Source organism: Camelus bactrianus, chromosome 14, assembly GCF_048773025.1.
Source record: "Camelus bactrianus isolate YW-2024 breed Bactrian camel chromosome 14, ASM4877302v1, whole genome shotgun sequence".
Taxonomy (NCBI): domain Eukaryota; kingdom Metazoa; phylum Chordata; class Mammalia; order Artiodactyla; family Camelidae; genus Camelus; species Camelus bactrianus.
The window spans coordinates 370,794-386,230 of NC_133552.1; the positions used below are offsets into that span (position 1 = coordinate 370,794).

Genomic DNA, 15,437 nt, shown 5'->3' on the forward strand with positions numbered 1-15,437 from the left:
TTCCGTCTAACCTGGAACATCCCTGGTTCCTTTGTCTGTGGCGTGATAGCACTCGGGCACTCATTCTGGTCTGCACAGTGTGAGAAATGCACTTCCTGGCTATGTTTGCCATAATCTCCAGAACCAAAATTGTATACCTATCAGTGAGTTCCAAACGGTACATATTCCAACAGAAGTCTCACTTGTCTAACAAATAGAATTATAATGTGTCCTGACTATCTTTTAATCACCTTCCTCTTTTCCCACTTGTCCTTAGATTACTAGTAACTATAGCTAACTTAAGGACACCTTAGAAAATAGAATAGCATGGCAAATATGACCACATTCAGGAATCTTAACAATTCCAGCATTTATTGTTAATTAATTTTAATAAATCTCGAAGCAGTAAACGTGTTTTATTTGTTTTAATTCTAGGAGTGAAAACTGGTGATGTGTCCCTGGACAGTTCCCCGGAGAAGGAAGTTGTGCAACTCACTAAGTAACTTACTTTTGATCCTTATGACTCGACAGTTTGCAAAATGTTTTGTAAACCTCATGCACAGCATTAAATGCTGTTGGCACCTCAGTGTTTTTGCAGTATTTTAATGGATCTTGCTTATCTAACTCTTTATTATGTTTTTATTTAAGACTTACTTCAGCTGCTATACTGATCCTTACTTTTATCCCGTCAGTATTATAGGAGATTAGACGTAATTGTTAGATTGATTTTAAAAAAGAAGACCACTGGAGATGAGATTTGGGCGGTCTGTTCGCTCTGCTGCCTTACTGAACAGCCTTCAGAGTCAAGGTGTTACTCTCTACCTGGTATTTTTTAAAAATGGAGATAACATACATGTGGAATCTTCAAAAAAAAAAAAGGGCACAAATGCACTACTTATTATTTTAACTAAGATGGCTGATATCTTGAATGTGTGTCAGCACATCTAACCGTCCTTTATGACTGGATTACCGCATTCTGTTGATTCTTATTTTGTGGTTGGCTTTATTCATATGATAACTATGTAAGTTTAAAAGGCTGAAGCTCTAAACTGTCCTAAGAAACAATGAACAGTACATATATGTTAATTAAAGAAAGATATCCAGAATAGATAAATCCAAAGAGAGACTGTGAAGTGGGGGTTACCGGGGGCTGGGAGGAGGTGTCCGTAGAGGAAAGTGCTTAGTGTGGAAAGAGGTTGTATTTTGGGTGGTGGAAATGTTCTGGAACTAGATAGAAGTGGTGTTTGCACAACACTGTGAATGTACTAAATGCCACTGAATTGTTCGTTTTAAAATGGCTAATTTCTAGACTGTGAGTTTCACTTTAGTAAATTATTTAAATAAATAAATAATGAAATACAAAAAGAAAGAAAGAAAAGAAAGAAAGAAAGAAAGAAAGAAAGAAAGGAAGGAAGAAAGGAAGAAAGGAAGAAAGAAAGAAAGAAAGAAAGAAAATTTTTTAAAAAATGGAAATAACACAACCTTCCCCACATGGAGTACATGAGTCTGAAGTTCTGTACGGCCCCTCACACTGCAGGCCCCTAACTGCAGCATCAGTTAGACATCATCACGTTTGGTCTTAAGTTATTTGTTGATCTTCATGTTAAAAGAGAGAACAAATATCAAAATTAGAAGTACAGTTTAGGAGAAGCCTGACACCTTCACGTCATTCACTCACGTGTTTGTTTGTGTGCACGACACCTTTATCTGGAAGGGGAGTTGGCGTGGCCTGCCTGGAGTGACCAGCTTTATGGCCGGAGCCCGGGTGAGCACGGGTCTCCTGTCCCTGCAGAGCGGTGCGTCCCCGGTGCCCCTGCCGGTTCTCCTTGACCTCTGCTTCTGCCACCGCCCTCCAGGGCAGACCCCCACAGTGCTGGCATTGGGGCCACAGGACTGTGCAGAGGGGACCCAGGCATTTCCCAAGACCTCTCAACCATAGAGTCTCCAAGGAGGCGTTAGGGGCTTACAGTGTATTTCATGTGAGCTAGGAGATCTACGTTTTTATGGAAATTCTGTTTAGTCTAAAAGTTCATTTTAATGTTAAACTTTTATTACACAAATTTCAGGTTTTATGCAGAGAATGTTGAAATTCCTCATTTTCCTCAAGATTTTGAAGTTGCAAAATACAACACCTTGGAAAAAGTAAGAGTCTGGTTTCTTTTTTTTTTAATTGAGGTATAATCAGTTTACAATGTTGTGTCAATTTCTGGTGTGCAGCACAATTCTTCAGTCATACACAAATATACATATATTCATTTTCTTATTCTTTTTCACCAAGGAGTCTGATTCTATTTGGGGGAAAAAAAATGTTTGAAGGCTTCAATTTTTCCTGTTTGATAATTTTCTCATTCATTTGAAAAATTGTGCATATCCTGAATAAATATTCCTTAATTTATCAGTTGATTTTTAATAGTCAAGAAAATTGTTACATTTAAGATTTAATGTTTAATTTGTTTAGCATTTTCTATAAAAGAAATGCATGCTTATAATAAAAATGTAAACAGTACGAAATCTTAATAAGACATTAAAAATAAAGGTACTCCTCCCTGTTCTTAACAGTTTCTTATATTTTCAAAGAGTACATTTGACACCAAGTATTTACACTATGTTGAATTTCCATTACTTTTCATTAAAAAGAAAAACAAAAACTTTTTCTCCAATATCATACAAATGCAAAATAACACCAGCATTCAAAATGATGCTCCATTTGTATTTTTTAGATATTTTAATAAAATGTAGTGTAGAAATAACACTTCCTTGTGATTAAGAAAACATCAAAAGCAGTGCAGTTTAAATATACACAGATGAGTCTGCAGGAAACATACTGGAAGGAAATATAAAAAAACCAACAGTGACTAGATATCTGTGCATGAGCTCAGGTGACTTTTATTTTTTCTGTTTACTTTCTGTATTTTCTAAATTAAATCTGCTGTTGAACGTGTATCTATTTTGTAATCAGCATTTTTAAATGGCACATGTGGGTTGTTACTGAATGAGTCCAGCTTATGAAGGAACACCCTGTTTTCTAGGCAGGGCCGCAGCAGGGCACGGAGAGGGCAGTGGTGGAGCTGCGGTGCTCCCAGGACCCGGGGGCCCACACCTTCCTGATAGCCGCCCACTTCCTCCAGGCCGACAGCGCCAAGGTAGGGGCTTCGTGCTGATGCCTCGGGTTTATCCACCCTGCTAGTGACTCACCTGCTTAGAACTGGGCACGTGAACCAGCCAGTGCATTAACTTTTTCTTTTTAGCTGGTTAAGTTTTGAGGGGTGGAGGGTGTTCTTCTGGGATGTGGAGGTGGGAGAGCAGGTGAGACCGCACTGCCCAGAGCAGCAGGAATTCTTGGCAGAGGGGGGCATCCACTGGGTGCAGGCTCCTGCTTGAGCCACTCATGGAAACGCTCCCAGTGGTTACACCATGCAAGCAGTCCCCTCACTCACTCCATTAATCACCTACTGTGTACCAAGTAATCCCGTAGAGGCCAGAACCCACAGACGAAAAGACTTCCTACCCGACCTGTGGGGAACAACACACCACTGCAGCCCCCCGAGACTGAACTGTGCTGAGATGTGTATGGAGTGTCGGGGGCTCGGGCACAGCCAGGAAGGCTGTGCAGAGGCCATGATCCTTGCTTGGTCAGTGTCAGGTCAAGGGCATGGTTCCAACCAAAAACAATTACAAAAGGAAACCCAAAGCCAAAACCTAAAGTTCAAATAAAACCTGCAGCCCCCATCAGGGTATCCTCTGGACGTTCAGACTTACAGGAGGAGACACCGTGCAAGGGGAAGGGGTGCTGTCCAGGGGCCCCTCGTCTGCCTTTGACAGGACCTGCCAGGGTCCCCGCCTTTCTCCTCGCCCAAGGTTGTCCTTTATGCTTGCTGTCTCCTGGCTCTATCAACGCCTCTTTCTGAGGCATTTTTCCTTCCATCCCCTCCCCTGATTTTCCTCATTTCCAGAAAGCTAGAAAGCCAGGCCTCAGAGCTGATCAGAATAACATGTAGAAGACAGTGTGGGCTCTGAGGGGCTGTCTGAGGCTCTTCGGTGAACCACACGTGTCTTTTTTGCAGGCTGTGCCTGCCCAGGCTTCCGCCTTACTTTCAGGTTTTAGGCTGTTTTGTGAAGAATGGAAGATGTAAGTAATTCTTTAAAAAAAAAAAAAAAAAAACTAGTTTCTAAGCTCCTGAATGTCAGGGAACTAACACCTCCTTTGTGTTCCGCCCCCAGGGTACACAGCAGGTGTTCAACAAAGACCCTTCTGTTGGTAAGTTACCATATCCTCACCTCCTAACCCTTTGCTCCATCTGCTCCATCCTGTAATTCACAGACTAGAAGACAATTCTCTGTGAAGGAGACGTCAGCAGATGCAAGCGAATACTATGAAAACTACATTGAAGAGCTGAAGAAACAGGGATTTCTACTGAGGGAACATTTTACACCTGAAGCAACCCAGCTAGCATCCGAAAAGCTGCAAACGGTGGGGCTGATTTCTTCACGTTACTTTGTGTCACTGACTGAGCACCTTTAATAGGAGCGCTTCCATGATGACACATAAGCTGGCGGGAGATAAAGTGGGAGGTGAGAGAGGGGAGGTCAGCCGCCGAGGGCTGCGGAGCTGAGCGGGAGCGGCCCCGGCGGAGCCACACCCCACAGCCTCCAGCGGCGAGCCTCCAGCCCTCAGGCGGCGACACTGAAACCTGGGCCCGCATCCCTAGCCCTGGGTGCCGCTTCACCTCTTTGGGTTTGGTTTGGGTTCTGGTAGGGGGAGGTAATTAGGGTTACTTGTTTACTTATTTCACCGGAGGCCGTGGGCACACACTCCCGTACCGAGCTGCGCCTTCCCCGCAGCTGCCCGACCGCTAACGCCCCCGGGAGCTCGCAGGGCGAGGGGGCGGGCAGAGGGGGAGGCGCCGGGAGAGCCGAGGAGGCGGGGAGGAGGCGCCGGGGGAGCCGGGGAGGCGGGGGGGAGGCGCCGGGGGAGCCGGGGAGATGGGGGGAGGCGCCGGGGGAGCCGGGGAGATGGGGGGAGGCGCCGGGGGAGCCGGGGAGGCGGGGGGGAGGCGCCGGGGGAGCCGGGGAGGCGGGGGGGAGGCGCCGGGGGAGCCGAGGAGGCGGGGGGAGGCCCCGGGGGAGCCGGGGAGATGGGGGGAGGCGCCGGGGGAGCCGGGGAGGCGGGGGGGAGGCGCCGGGAGAGCCGAGGAGGCGGGGGGAGGCGCCGGGGGAGCCGGGGAGATGGGGGGAGGCGCCGGGGGAGCCGGGGAGGCGGGGGGGAGGCGCCGGGGGAGCTGGGGCGGGGGGACGAGGGCGGGGCCGGGAGTGCGGGGAGGCGCCGGCAGGCAGCGTCCCGCCCCGCGCTCGGTGGCTCCTCGCAGCTCCGTCCGGTGTGTTTAGACCCACCCGCTCACGTAGAAGTCTTGCTGCTGTTCCTTTGTTACTTTGTTGTCGCAGTTGCTTTTGGAGGAGGTGATAAATTCAGGTGTTCCGAGCCAGGAGGTGAGCGCCTTGGTGGAGATGGTTTGGGCAGAAGCTCTCGGGCGCCTGGAGCACACGCTGTGCACACCTGTGAACAGGATGAGCCTTAAGGATGTGAGTCGAGGGGCTTTGACGCAGGGCCTCGAACGCGACTGACCTGCCTCCTGCTCTGTCAGACCGCCTTTGCCCGAGCGCAGGTCCAGCTGCTCCACCTCCCTTTGCCCGCAGCCTGGAGGTGGGGACACCGGGCGTGGGGAAGGAGCGTCCAGCGAAACCGGGGTCCTGGGAGGATGCCCCTGGGTCGGCAGGCCGGTGGCAGGCGAGAGGCTGGGGCTGGGACCTGCCGGGTCGCGTCGGCCCGGCCCGCAGCCCGCTCTCTCACTGCCCTCGGGAGCAGGAGGTGCACTTGGCGTCCTGCGAAGGCGCCTTCTTAACTGCAAGTCGTTGAGGGAGCGAGTGAGGATGTCCCCGGGGTGCGGCGCACCACTGCCCTGTCCTGTTGAAGTAACAGATCGTCTTCCTCTGTGGAGTTGAACTGATTCATTTCCAAAGAAGGAGGTTTCCTGGGGTAAAGTCCGAAAGTGCTTGTTCAGGAAGGTTTCATTCCTCGTCTGATCCTGACGTCTCTCCAAAGCTCTCCTGTGGAGACGGTCACCCGCACAAGTGCTCCTCTCCGTGGGGACGGGTGTAGACACAGACCCACGGAGAGTCGGGACCCCCAGCCAAGCCCGGCTTTGGAAACGAGGTGCACCTGTAACCGCACGGCCCTCGTTCTACGACGTGTCCGCGCAAAGCAGGGTCGTGATGGACCCAACACCGTGTTAGGTGTCTGTGCGTGTTCCTCTACTCTCTCTAGATTATCTGATTTAGGTTTTTTTTTTTTAACATTTTTTCATTGAGTTATAGTCATTTTACAATGTTGTGTCAAATTCCAGTGTAGAGCACAATTTTTCAGTTATACATGAACATATATATATATTGATTGTCACATTTTTTCCGCTGTGAGCTACCGTAAGATCTTGTATATATTTCCCTGTGCTGTACAGTATAATCTTGTTTATCTATTCTACATTTTGAACTCCCAGTCTGTCCCTTCCCACCCCCTGCCCTCTTGGCAACCACAAGTTTGCATTCTATGTCTATGAGTCTGTTTCTGTTTTGTATTTATGTTTTGTTTTTATTTAGTTTTAATAATCGTATGTCATCTCCTATGTAAAGGTGAGCAAGGCCGAGGGAACCCTCCTTCTAGTAAAGGCGGCACTGAAAAATGGGGAGACCGAGGAGCGACTGCAGACGATGATGACTGAGTTCTACAGGCTGATCCCCCACCGGGACGGCGTGGCAGGAAGGGTCACCCTGAGCCTGCTGGCCAAGAAGGAGGACCTCTGCCAGGTGAGGCTCTGGAATACAAATGCCATTTAAAATTTGCTGGGTCAAGTGGGGCCTTTTCAAATCTGATGACAAAGGTAACACTGAACCACAGAACTTGCCTCCAGAGTTTGCTCGATAACAAACTTTCATGGAGCCGTTTGGGGCCGTTTGTTTGTGGAAGCAACCTGAGCCGTGCACTCACGTGACTGTTGGAATCGTGGTGCGGGTGCACGTGCGCCAGCACTGACAGGCTGCAAAGTGACTTTCCAGATCAGGGGAGGAGTCAGGTGTAGGGCACCGTGGTCCATTCACCTGGAGGCAGTGTTGTCGGCAGGGTCCGCTGCTTCTGTCCAGTGCCTCCTGTGGGCGACAGCTCCCCTTGCGGCTGCTCCCTGTCCCCCCATCCGCTTACAGCTCACAGCATCCCACCTGGAGTGTTTCTGTCTGTGTCTCTTGGAGGAAGCCCCCAGCAGAGAGGGCTTTTTAAAGTGAAACAATTTTTTTACAGCACAGTTCTTCAGTCATACATGAATATACGTATATCCATTTTCGTAATCTTTCTCACCATCGGCTATTACAAGATACTTAATTTATTTCCAAAAATAAAAATTTTAATTGAAGTCTAGTTGATTTGCAGTATTGTGCTAGTTCCAGGCATGCAGCAAAGTGTTTCAGTTACATGTGTATATGTGTATATAGTATATATACTTTTTCAGATTCTTTTTCATTATGTATTACAAGATACTGAATGTAGTTCCCTATGCTCTACAGTAAATCCTTGTTGTTTATCTATTTTGTATGAAGTATTTTGTATCTGCTAATCCAAACGCCTAATTTATCCCTCCCCCTCTTTTACCTTTGGTAACCATAGTTTACTTTCTATGTCCATGAGTCTGTTTTTGGTTTATAGCTAGAATCAGTGTCATTTTTTTAAGCTTCCACATATAAGTGATATATGATATTTGTCTTTCTCTGTCTGACTTACTTCACTCAGTATTATAATCTCCAGGTCATCCATGTTGCTGCAAATGGCATTGTTTTATTTTTCATGGCTGAGTAGTATTCCGTTTTATAAATACACCACATCTTCCTTATCCAGTCATCTGTCGGTGGACACTTGGGTTGCTTCCAGGTCTTGGCTGTTGTCAGACTCTTACTTCTTTGGTCAGAACTGAGTCGTGTGTGTCCCTAAGCCAGTCGCTGTTGAGGTGAATAGAATTACCAAGACTGCTCAGAAGTTGGCTGGGTCTCTCTCAAGCTCTGGGGGAGGAGCAGACTCAGTCCTAAGAGGAGGCATGACGGCAGCTCCAGTGTCCGCCCCGCGCTGGGTGAGGCCTGCATCCCTGTCTGGCTCTGGGCTGCCTTCTCTGGGCTTGGGTTTGGGACAAATCCAGAGCTTCGTGACCTCCAGGCTTCAGAGGGATTTGCAGAGGGGAAGTTCTACACTTCCCACCGATCCCCAGAGGACTCTACAGTCCAGAGTAATTGAGGAGCCAGCAGATGAGATGAGCCAGTGACTGAGGAGATCAGGGACCAGGGTCAGAACCATCACCTCCCTGGCGCCCAACACGCAGGACCTCAGCTGCTGGCTTTGCGGCTGAGAGGGCGTGTGTGGTGCCTCCCAAATAGTTTTAATTTAAATTCTATATTTTCAGTAGGTAATACATCCATGTGACTCAACAGTCAAAATCGCGTCAAAAAGGTCCCCTCTGTCCCACCCTGTCCCCGCCAGCTGTGCAGCTGCCCCCACGACGGGCAGCCATTTCGGTTACCTTGTTTTCTGTTCACCATTGCTTCACACAGATAAGTCTGAACGTGAACGTACACATGTACACCTCCCCCTGTTTTACAGAAGAGTCATTTCCTCCCTTTACCGTTGGCACCCGCTCTCCTCACCGGGTGCGCCTTTGCTCGGGTCCCCGGTGCACGGGTGGGCACCCCCCGCCAGACGTGGCTCTGGTCCCTGGATTTTGCTGCTGCAAATGGTGCCCCAGGGAATACCCTGCGTGTGTCATTTCAGACATTTGCAGGGGTGGGGGTCTCTGAGACACGCCCCAGGGGCAGAAGCGCAGGCTGCAAGGACACGGGCATCTGTAGCTGGGGCGCATTTTGTCTCTTTGGGGACTTGTTCCGTGTTGCCCTCCCACCGTCAGCAAAGGAGAGGTTGTATTTCCTGTCCTCTTAGCCGGTGAGTTTGTCAACCTTCCAGACTTCCCAAGCTTGCGAGAGAAGCGGCCCCTTGCTGCAGAGAGCCTGAGCACCTCTCCAGATTTTAAGCGACGTTTGTGTTTCTTCTTCTATGAAGTTTGTCTCTTTTTCTTTTGGGTCTCGATAGTTTTCTTCATGATTTTTAGGACCTGTGTACATTAGGGAGTTTCGTCTGTGATGTGAATTGCAAATACTCTCTGCAGTTTGTTTGTTTGTTTTTTTTCTTTGCTTATGGTGAGTGTGGTGGTGGTGGTGGCGATTGGCTTGTTCTGTTTTACCATGCAGAAATGTTTTACTTTTATGGAAAAATGTGTCAGTCTTTTATGGCTGGTGGATTTGAATTACAGTTTAAGAGCCCCTCCCCACGCTGGTGGCAGCAGACACCTCCTTCACTGTCTCTTGGGTCTCAGAGATGTGAGACCAACAAGTCCCTACAGTAAATGTGACTCAGACCATTCAGGAGCTGTGTCCCCTCATGCGAGCTCCTGACCTGCAGGACACTGTCCTTGCTGCGGGGACCTCTGAGCCTCACTGCCCGTGCACCCAGTGAGGACAGTGACACCGGATAGGACAAGTGGCTGATGTGGATGAAAGGAATGACGTTCTGAACACACCTGCGTAACAGTCTTGTCCGTGCTGACACTGTTATTATCATTGTATATTGTGCGGTCACTGAGGCACTGTGTCAGCCTTAACACACTTACAGTCCAGGCAGATATCAATCTCATGCTTTGGGGAAAAAAGCTTTTGAGAAAGTGTAATACAATATAAATATTTTGATAATTCTAACATGTGTGAATCATTTCCACCTACAGCTAATAAGAGACATGGTTAATGTCTGTGAAACTAATTTGTCCAAAGCCAACCCGCCGTCTCTTGCCAAATACCGAGCTTTGAGATGCCAAATTGAGCATGTTGAGCAGAACACAGAAGAATTTTCCAGAGTCAGAGAAGAGCTACTGCAGAATAACCGCAGGTGAGCATGCGGGAAATGTGTTAGGGTCGGCTTTGTGTGACGCTGTTTCGGATTCCGTTGGTGTTGATCTCCGTGGTTGCCCGCCGTCAGCATGATTGCGGTGTGATGGCGGTGACTTGTTCCATGTCTGCAGCAGGGCTCGGGGCCACATTCTGGGCTTGAAAGCACTCCCTACTACTCCATTTCTCTCCATTTCGAGTTTACCTACTCTTGCTGAGAATTACATTTTAAAGCTTTAGATGGGAGACTATTGGTGTACATTCTCAAATACTGTTTGCATTCTGAAGGGTATTGCATAGGAAAACCCACTCAAATTAAGATGTTAGAATGCAGAAATATGGGCGTGGCAGCTTCTAAACTGGCCACTCCAGGGCGTGGGAACAGCTGAAACCCGAAAAACAAGCCGAGAGGGACAGTGCCCCTGATGTGGATCTCCTCGCAGACCACTCTCTCCCGTGGACGCACCTTCTGCAGCCGGGACAGCAGCAGTGGAACAGCAGAGGCAGACCCTGCTGGTCAGCACCCCGTGGACTCGCCATGGCCCAGGGTCTGGAAGCTGACTGGTCAGGGCCCTCCGGCCAGCATGCGGATTAACAATATAAGGCATCAGCGTGCAATGGAATATTATTCAGCCATAAAAAGAGGTGAAGTCCTGATACCCTGCTGCAGCATGTGAACCTCGAAAACCTCCTGACAAGTGAAAGAAGCCAGACCCCAAGGATCACATGCCGCATGAGTCCATTTACGTGGAATACGAGGAATAGACAGGTCAGCCCCAGGGAGACCGAGGCAGCTCCCTGGGGCGGGGAGGGAGCCAGGAGCCTGCCAGCTGGGTGGGTGTGGGCGCCCTTTCGGGAGGGGTGTTTGGAGCCGGGTGGAGGTGGTAGTCACAGAATGCACCAAATAACACTGCACTGTGTTCACAACAGTGGATTTTATGTTATGTGAATTTCACCTTCGTTTAAAAAAACCCCTTCCTGCAGATCTTCTCCAGGCTTTGTTTCTGTATATAATCGGGTTATTTTGACTTCTTGATTTGATTTGATTTTGACCCTCCCCTTGGTATCTAGAGTCTGGTAACAGTGGAGGCGTGCTCAGGAGGGGTCCCCGCTTCCTCCAGGGGTGGAAGGAAGGAGCTGCTGCGTCTTCAAGCCCTGGGGAGGGTGCCGTCAACCCCGTGATGCCCTCCCGGAGGCCCCTGGAGCCCTCAGCCCCACCCACATGCTAAAAAGTTCATGCAGCAAAAGTGGGCCTCTCCCTACAAAGAGATTCCGCTGCTGTGAAAAGTTAGGTTTTCTCCATTTCATGTCACTAATAATGACTTTTTCATATTAATTATTTCTAGTTATAAAATTCATATTCTTTGCTAAAAGTTTAGAAAATGTGTGAAAACATGAAGAAATTAAAGATGACCCCAAGTCTTGCCACCCAGAGGTAGCCCAGAGACGGCAGGACCACTGCTGGCTCTCTGGCGTAGAACGTACGCCCGGTGAGGAGCTGGGGACCAGCTCTCGGAAAGAAAGGCTGTCATTTGTAGCTGGCTGATTTGCTGGGCAGGCCCCCCTCCACACCCCAAACCTGGTGCTGGGCAGCCCCCCACTTCCCCGTCCCTGTCACCCAGACCCACTGCTGACGCCCCCTCCCTCACCCTCACATCATGGGTTCTGCCTCCAGAACACCTTTAATCCTGGCTTCTTGCCGCCTCCCTGACGTTCTGTGCACCTGCCCCGTCCCATTAATCTCCCTGAAATGACCGCTTAGAGCGTAGCAGTTAGACTGGATTCTGCTGCCTCCCTTAAACACCACCTCCAAAGAAAGGCCCCCTTGGCTGCTTTCTCCGACCCTGGCTGGCTCGCTCAGCCACACTTAGGAGCAGGTGTTGTTGAATTCTTGATTTCTGTCTCTCTGGTGAGAACATGGGCTCCACGAGGCAGAGACGGTGCGATCTTATTTCCAGAGCTGGCAGAGTCCTCAGCTCAGAGTGTGTTTGTTGAATGAATGTGTGAGTGAATGAGTGAGCTTATTCAGGTTGTTTATTCCGTACATTACGTATTTGACAAAATTTGGGATCACGCTGTACGTAAGGTTTTGTAACCCACTTTTAAAGCTTATTTTACTGTAAGTTTTGCTTCGTATCCTTATTTATTTTTAAGAGTGTGATTTCTTTAGTGGCTGCATAGTATTTCCAAGACATGCTGCGTTGTGAGTCATTGAATAAGTTCTCTAATAATTTGGGTTTTCTGCTGCTAATGACAATTTTTTATTTTGCTTTCGATCATGTAGTCTCAAGGTTTTCTTCTGATTCTTACAGTAAGAGTCCAGTGAACATCTTGCAGATATTTAGAGTTGGCCGAGCGAGTGAAACCACAGAGTTTCTGAGCCAGCTTGGCAACGTGAAGGCCCTGCTACATGGCTCTCCTGTGCGGAGCTTCGTGGGGATCCTGTCCCGGTAAGCACGTGCCACTTTTGCTTTCGAGTTTTCAGCCTCACACAGGTGAAGGGTTTCCTTTTTATCTAAACAACATGGGTGTCTTCCATTAAAATCAGCCAGCTTATTGGATTCCAGACAAAACTGAACACTGTGAATTATAATTGAATGTATAATTTAAGTTGTGTACTTATTAAAGTGTAGTGCATGGCTGTGAAATGCTTCTTGAAGACTGTATTTTGTGACGAAAGGGGGTTCTCTGTGTGCTGACTCCCCCCTTCTCTGTATCTAGTCTAGGAACGTGCTAGAAATTAGTGCCCAGATACTGGGAATTCAAGGCTTAACTGTAATCATCTGTTTGCTTTGAATAACCAACTAGTACTGGGGCTGGAACGGAGGTCTTGGGGAGCAGGGGGAAATATGAGTAAATCCGGATCCTTAGTTAAATACCTACGAAGAAGCTTAAGGAGAGACATAAGATCCACCAGAAAAGCTCTAACTGCTGCTGACGCACCCAGGAGACGCTACCCAGCAGGACGCAGGTCTTCCTGGAACTAGCCTCTGCGTGTAGCGCCATCACAGTAATGCTCCTAACAAGATGTTTTTAAGAAATGAAAAGCTGACTCCACAGCACATTGTTTTTTAAATTTGACTTTACCAGGGTAAGAATATTAAGGGAAGATCAACCAGTCAGGCATTAAAAACATATTTTAAAGCTTTACTGAGTGAAGCAGTGAGGTGGTGCAAAAGTAGACAACTCAACGGGATAAAGAACCCACGAATAAACCGAGAACCGTAGGGGACTTCATGTGTGATGAGAGTGGCTTTTATCTCTACGGAAGGGCTGTATTTTCTTACAAAGTTGGATCCTTACCTCATTCCTCGCACTTCAACTCCACGCAGAGCAAAGATTTTATCATTTAAAATAAAACTGTAAAAATAATCTTTGAGTAGGAAAGATCCCACTACCCCTTTGAGCAGGTCTAAATCCCAAAGACCATTTCACAAAATGAATTCCATTTGGCAGTACAGAACTCAACGTGCAGGTGTAATAAAAGGCGGATGTCTCCCTCCCCGCCTTCCCAGATTTCAGCACAGTCACCGTTGATCACAGAGCGTCCTGAGAGGGTGGAGGTCCGGGGAGCCCGTGTAAGTTGGCTTAGCCGTGTCCCGCTGGGCAGCCCGGGCAGGTCAGCGCAGGGATGGGAGACCAGCCTTGGCTTGGTCCGTTTTCATGGCACCTGGAGTTCCTTCTGTGGGGTTAACTTGAAACACATTTTTCTTTTCATTTTCATGCTAATTATTTATGTATTGTCTTCTAGTTGGTGTATATTTTCAGCTTTATTGAGATATGATTGATGAATAAAGCTTGTGTATGTTTAGGTTATACAACTGATGATTTGATGTACAGATACATTGTGAAATGACATCCACAGCCAAGTTAGTTAACAGTCTGTCACCTCGTGGACTTAGCTTTTTTCCTGGTGGTGAGGACACAAGATCTACTCTCTCCCCAGATTTCAAATATGGACCACAGGCTTTCACACTGCGGCCCCCTTGCTGCATGCCGCGTCCCCAGAACTCACTCCCCTGGTAACTGAAGCATTGTAACCTTTCACCAGCATCCCTCGTTCCCACCCCCACCAGCCCCTGGAGACCACCGTTCTACTGTCTGGTTTTGTGAGTCTGACGTTTTTAGATTCCACACATAAGTGGAGTCATGCGGTATTTGTCTTTCTGTGTCTGGCTTATTTCACAGAGCAGAACGTCCTTAAATAGCACCTGTCCCTGCTAGAATTATGAGGCCATAATAAAAGATTCCTTTTCTCTAGTAAATCATTATACTGTTCTTTTTTTAGTGGGTTGCTTTTACCCAAAGCAGTTGAAGATCGTGGCGTGGAGAGAACAGACATTGGAAATCTCGGGAGTGGAATATACTTCAGCGACTCACTCAGGTCAGCGCGTTACCTCCTTAACCCTGTTAGCCCATCACCGGGGAGACGCTACGGAGCACTTGCTCTGTGTTGTCCTCTGTCTTCCCTCAGTGATGGGTTTCTCACTGAACAGGTGATTAAAGCAACCGATTTTCTCAGTTTTGCAGAAGCCTGTCTTGCAGTGGATATTTGGGAAAAGATATTTGAAATCACCTCAGTGATTTTACTGTCCTAAGAGCTTTCCGCTATATTTTCTCACTCCGTCCTCACAGCAAAGCCCTGTGTCGGTCCTGCTGATGCCCGTCTCGCAGACGGGGACCCTGGGGGGCAGTGGGGGTGTCTTGCCAGAGGCCACACAGAGCTTTGTCGTCCTGCAGAGCCAGCAATCGTAACTTCTACAGCACGTGAGCTCTCTTCTGAACAGGCTGTCCATTACCCATGATCTTTGTGTCTGGAATGTTTCTTCTTCAACATCCTCGTTAACATCTGTCCTCATTACAGCCGCAGAGTGTGGAGCTTTCTAAGCATCAGGCTACATGCTTCAAGTGCGTGGTCTGAACACCTCACAGCTGGTGTTGTGACATCATTTTATGAAAAGGAAACAGACTCACAGAGGTTGTCACTTGCAAATCAAACCATAATGAGGCCATTTCACACTTATCATATTGACAAAAAAAGTTCAGCACCTTTAGGTGCTGTTGAATCTCCAGACACTGTTGTATAAATTGACAGACCCTCTAGAGGAAGCTTGGGCATTTTCTGGGAGAGCTGACGAACGCAGTTGATGGTGGGCTCGGGGATCTGTGGACGGGCCAGTGAGCCAGGAAGCAGGGCTCCTCCATCCCGGCTGCGCCCCGGACCGCCCCGGGGAGCCTTAGAAAGCATGGGTGCTGATTCCACCCCGGATCAGCTAACGCGGGATCTTGGGCGAGATCCAGTAGGTTTTCGCCTCGCTGGGTGATTGTAATAGTCTGTGCTGAGCATCACTGCCCGGTGAGGCTTGTCTTCCTAGACCAGCAAGGGTGCAGAAACGACTGCGCTCATGGACGTGATCTGACAGCGGGTGGACTGATGA

The 15,437-nt window shown here is 48.4% G+C and overlaps 1 protein-coding gene across 8 annotated transcripts in view; it reads left to right on the forward strand.

The window, feature by feature from the left end:
* The window catches only part of PARP4 (poly(ADP-ribose) polymerase family member 4), a 58,134-nt gene that overhangs the window by 9,883 nt on the left and 32,814 nt on the right, over positions 1–15,437 (forward strand). For 6 of the 8 annotated variants that reach the window (XR_012511579.1, XM_074377848.1, XM_074377849.1 and 3 more), the window contains 9 exons: positions 415–478; positions 2,046–2,121; positions 3,009–3,122; positions 4,301–4,450; positions 5,422–5,559; positions 6,664–6,837; positions 9,840–10,000; positions 12,312–12,449; positions 14,288–14,383. Coding sequence is in view for 7 of the 8 variants with exons in the window: in XM_074377848.1 (XP_074233949.1) it covers positions 415–478; positions 2,046–2,121; positions 3,009–3,122; positions 4,301–4,450; positions 5,422–5,559; positions 6,664–6,837; positions 9,840–10,000; positions 12,312–12,449; positions 14,288–14,383 (1,111 nt within the window). In the remaining variant the exon portion in view is untranslated. Of the gene's footprint in view, positions 1–414; positions 479–2,045; positions 2,122–3,008; positions 3,123–4,084; positions 4,238–4,300; positions 4,451–5,421; positions 5,560–5,875; positions 6,014–6,663; positions 6,838–9,839; positions 10,001–12,311; positions 12,450–14,287; positions 14,384–15,437 lie in introns of those variants that run through there. The other 2 variants (XM_074377850.1, XM_045514194.2) reach the window with 2 other exon arrangements.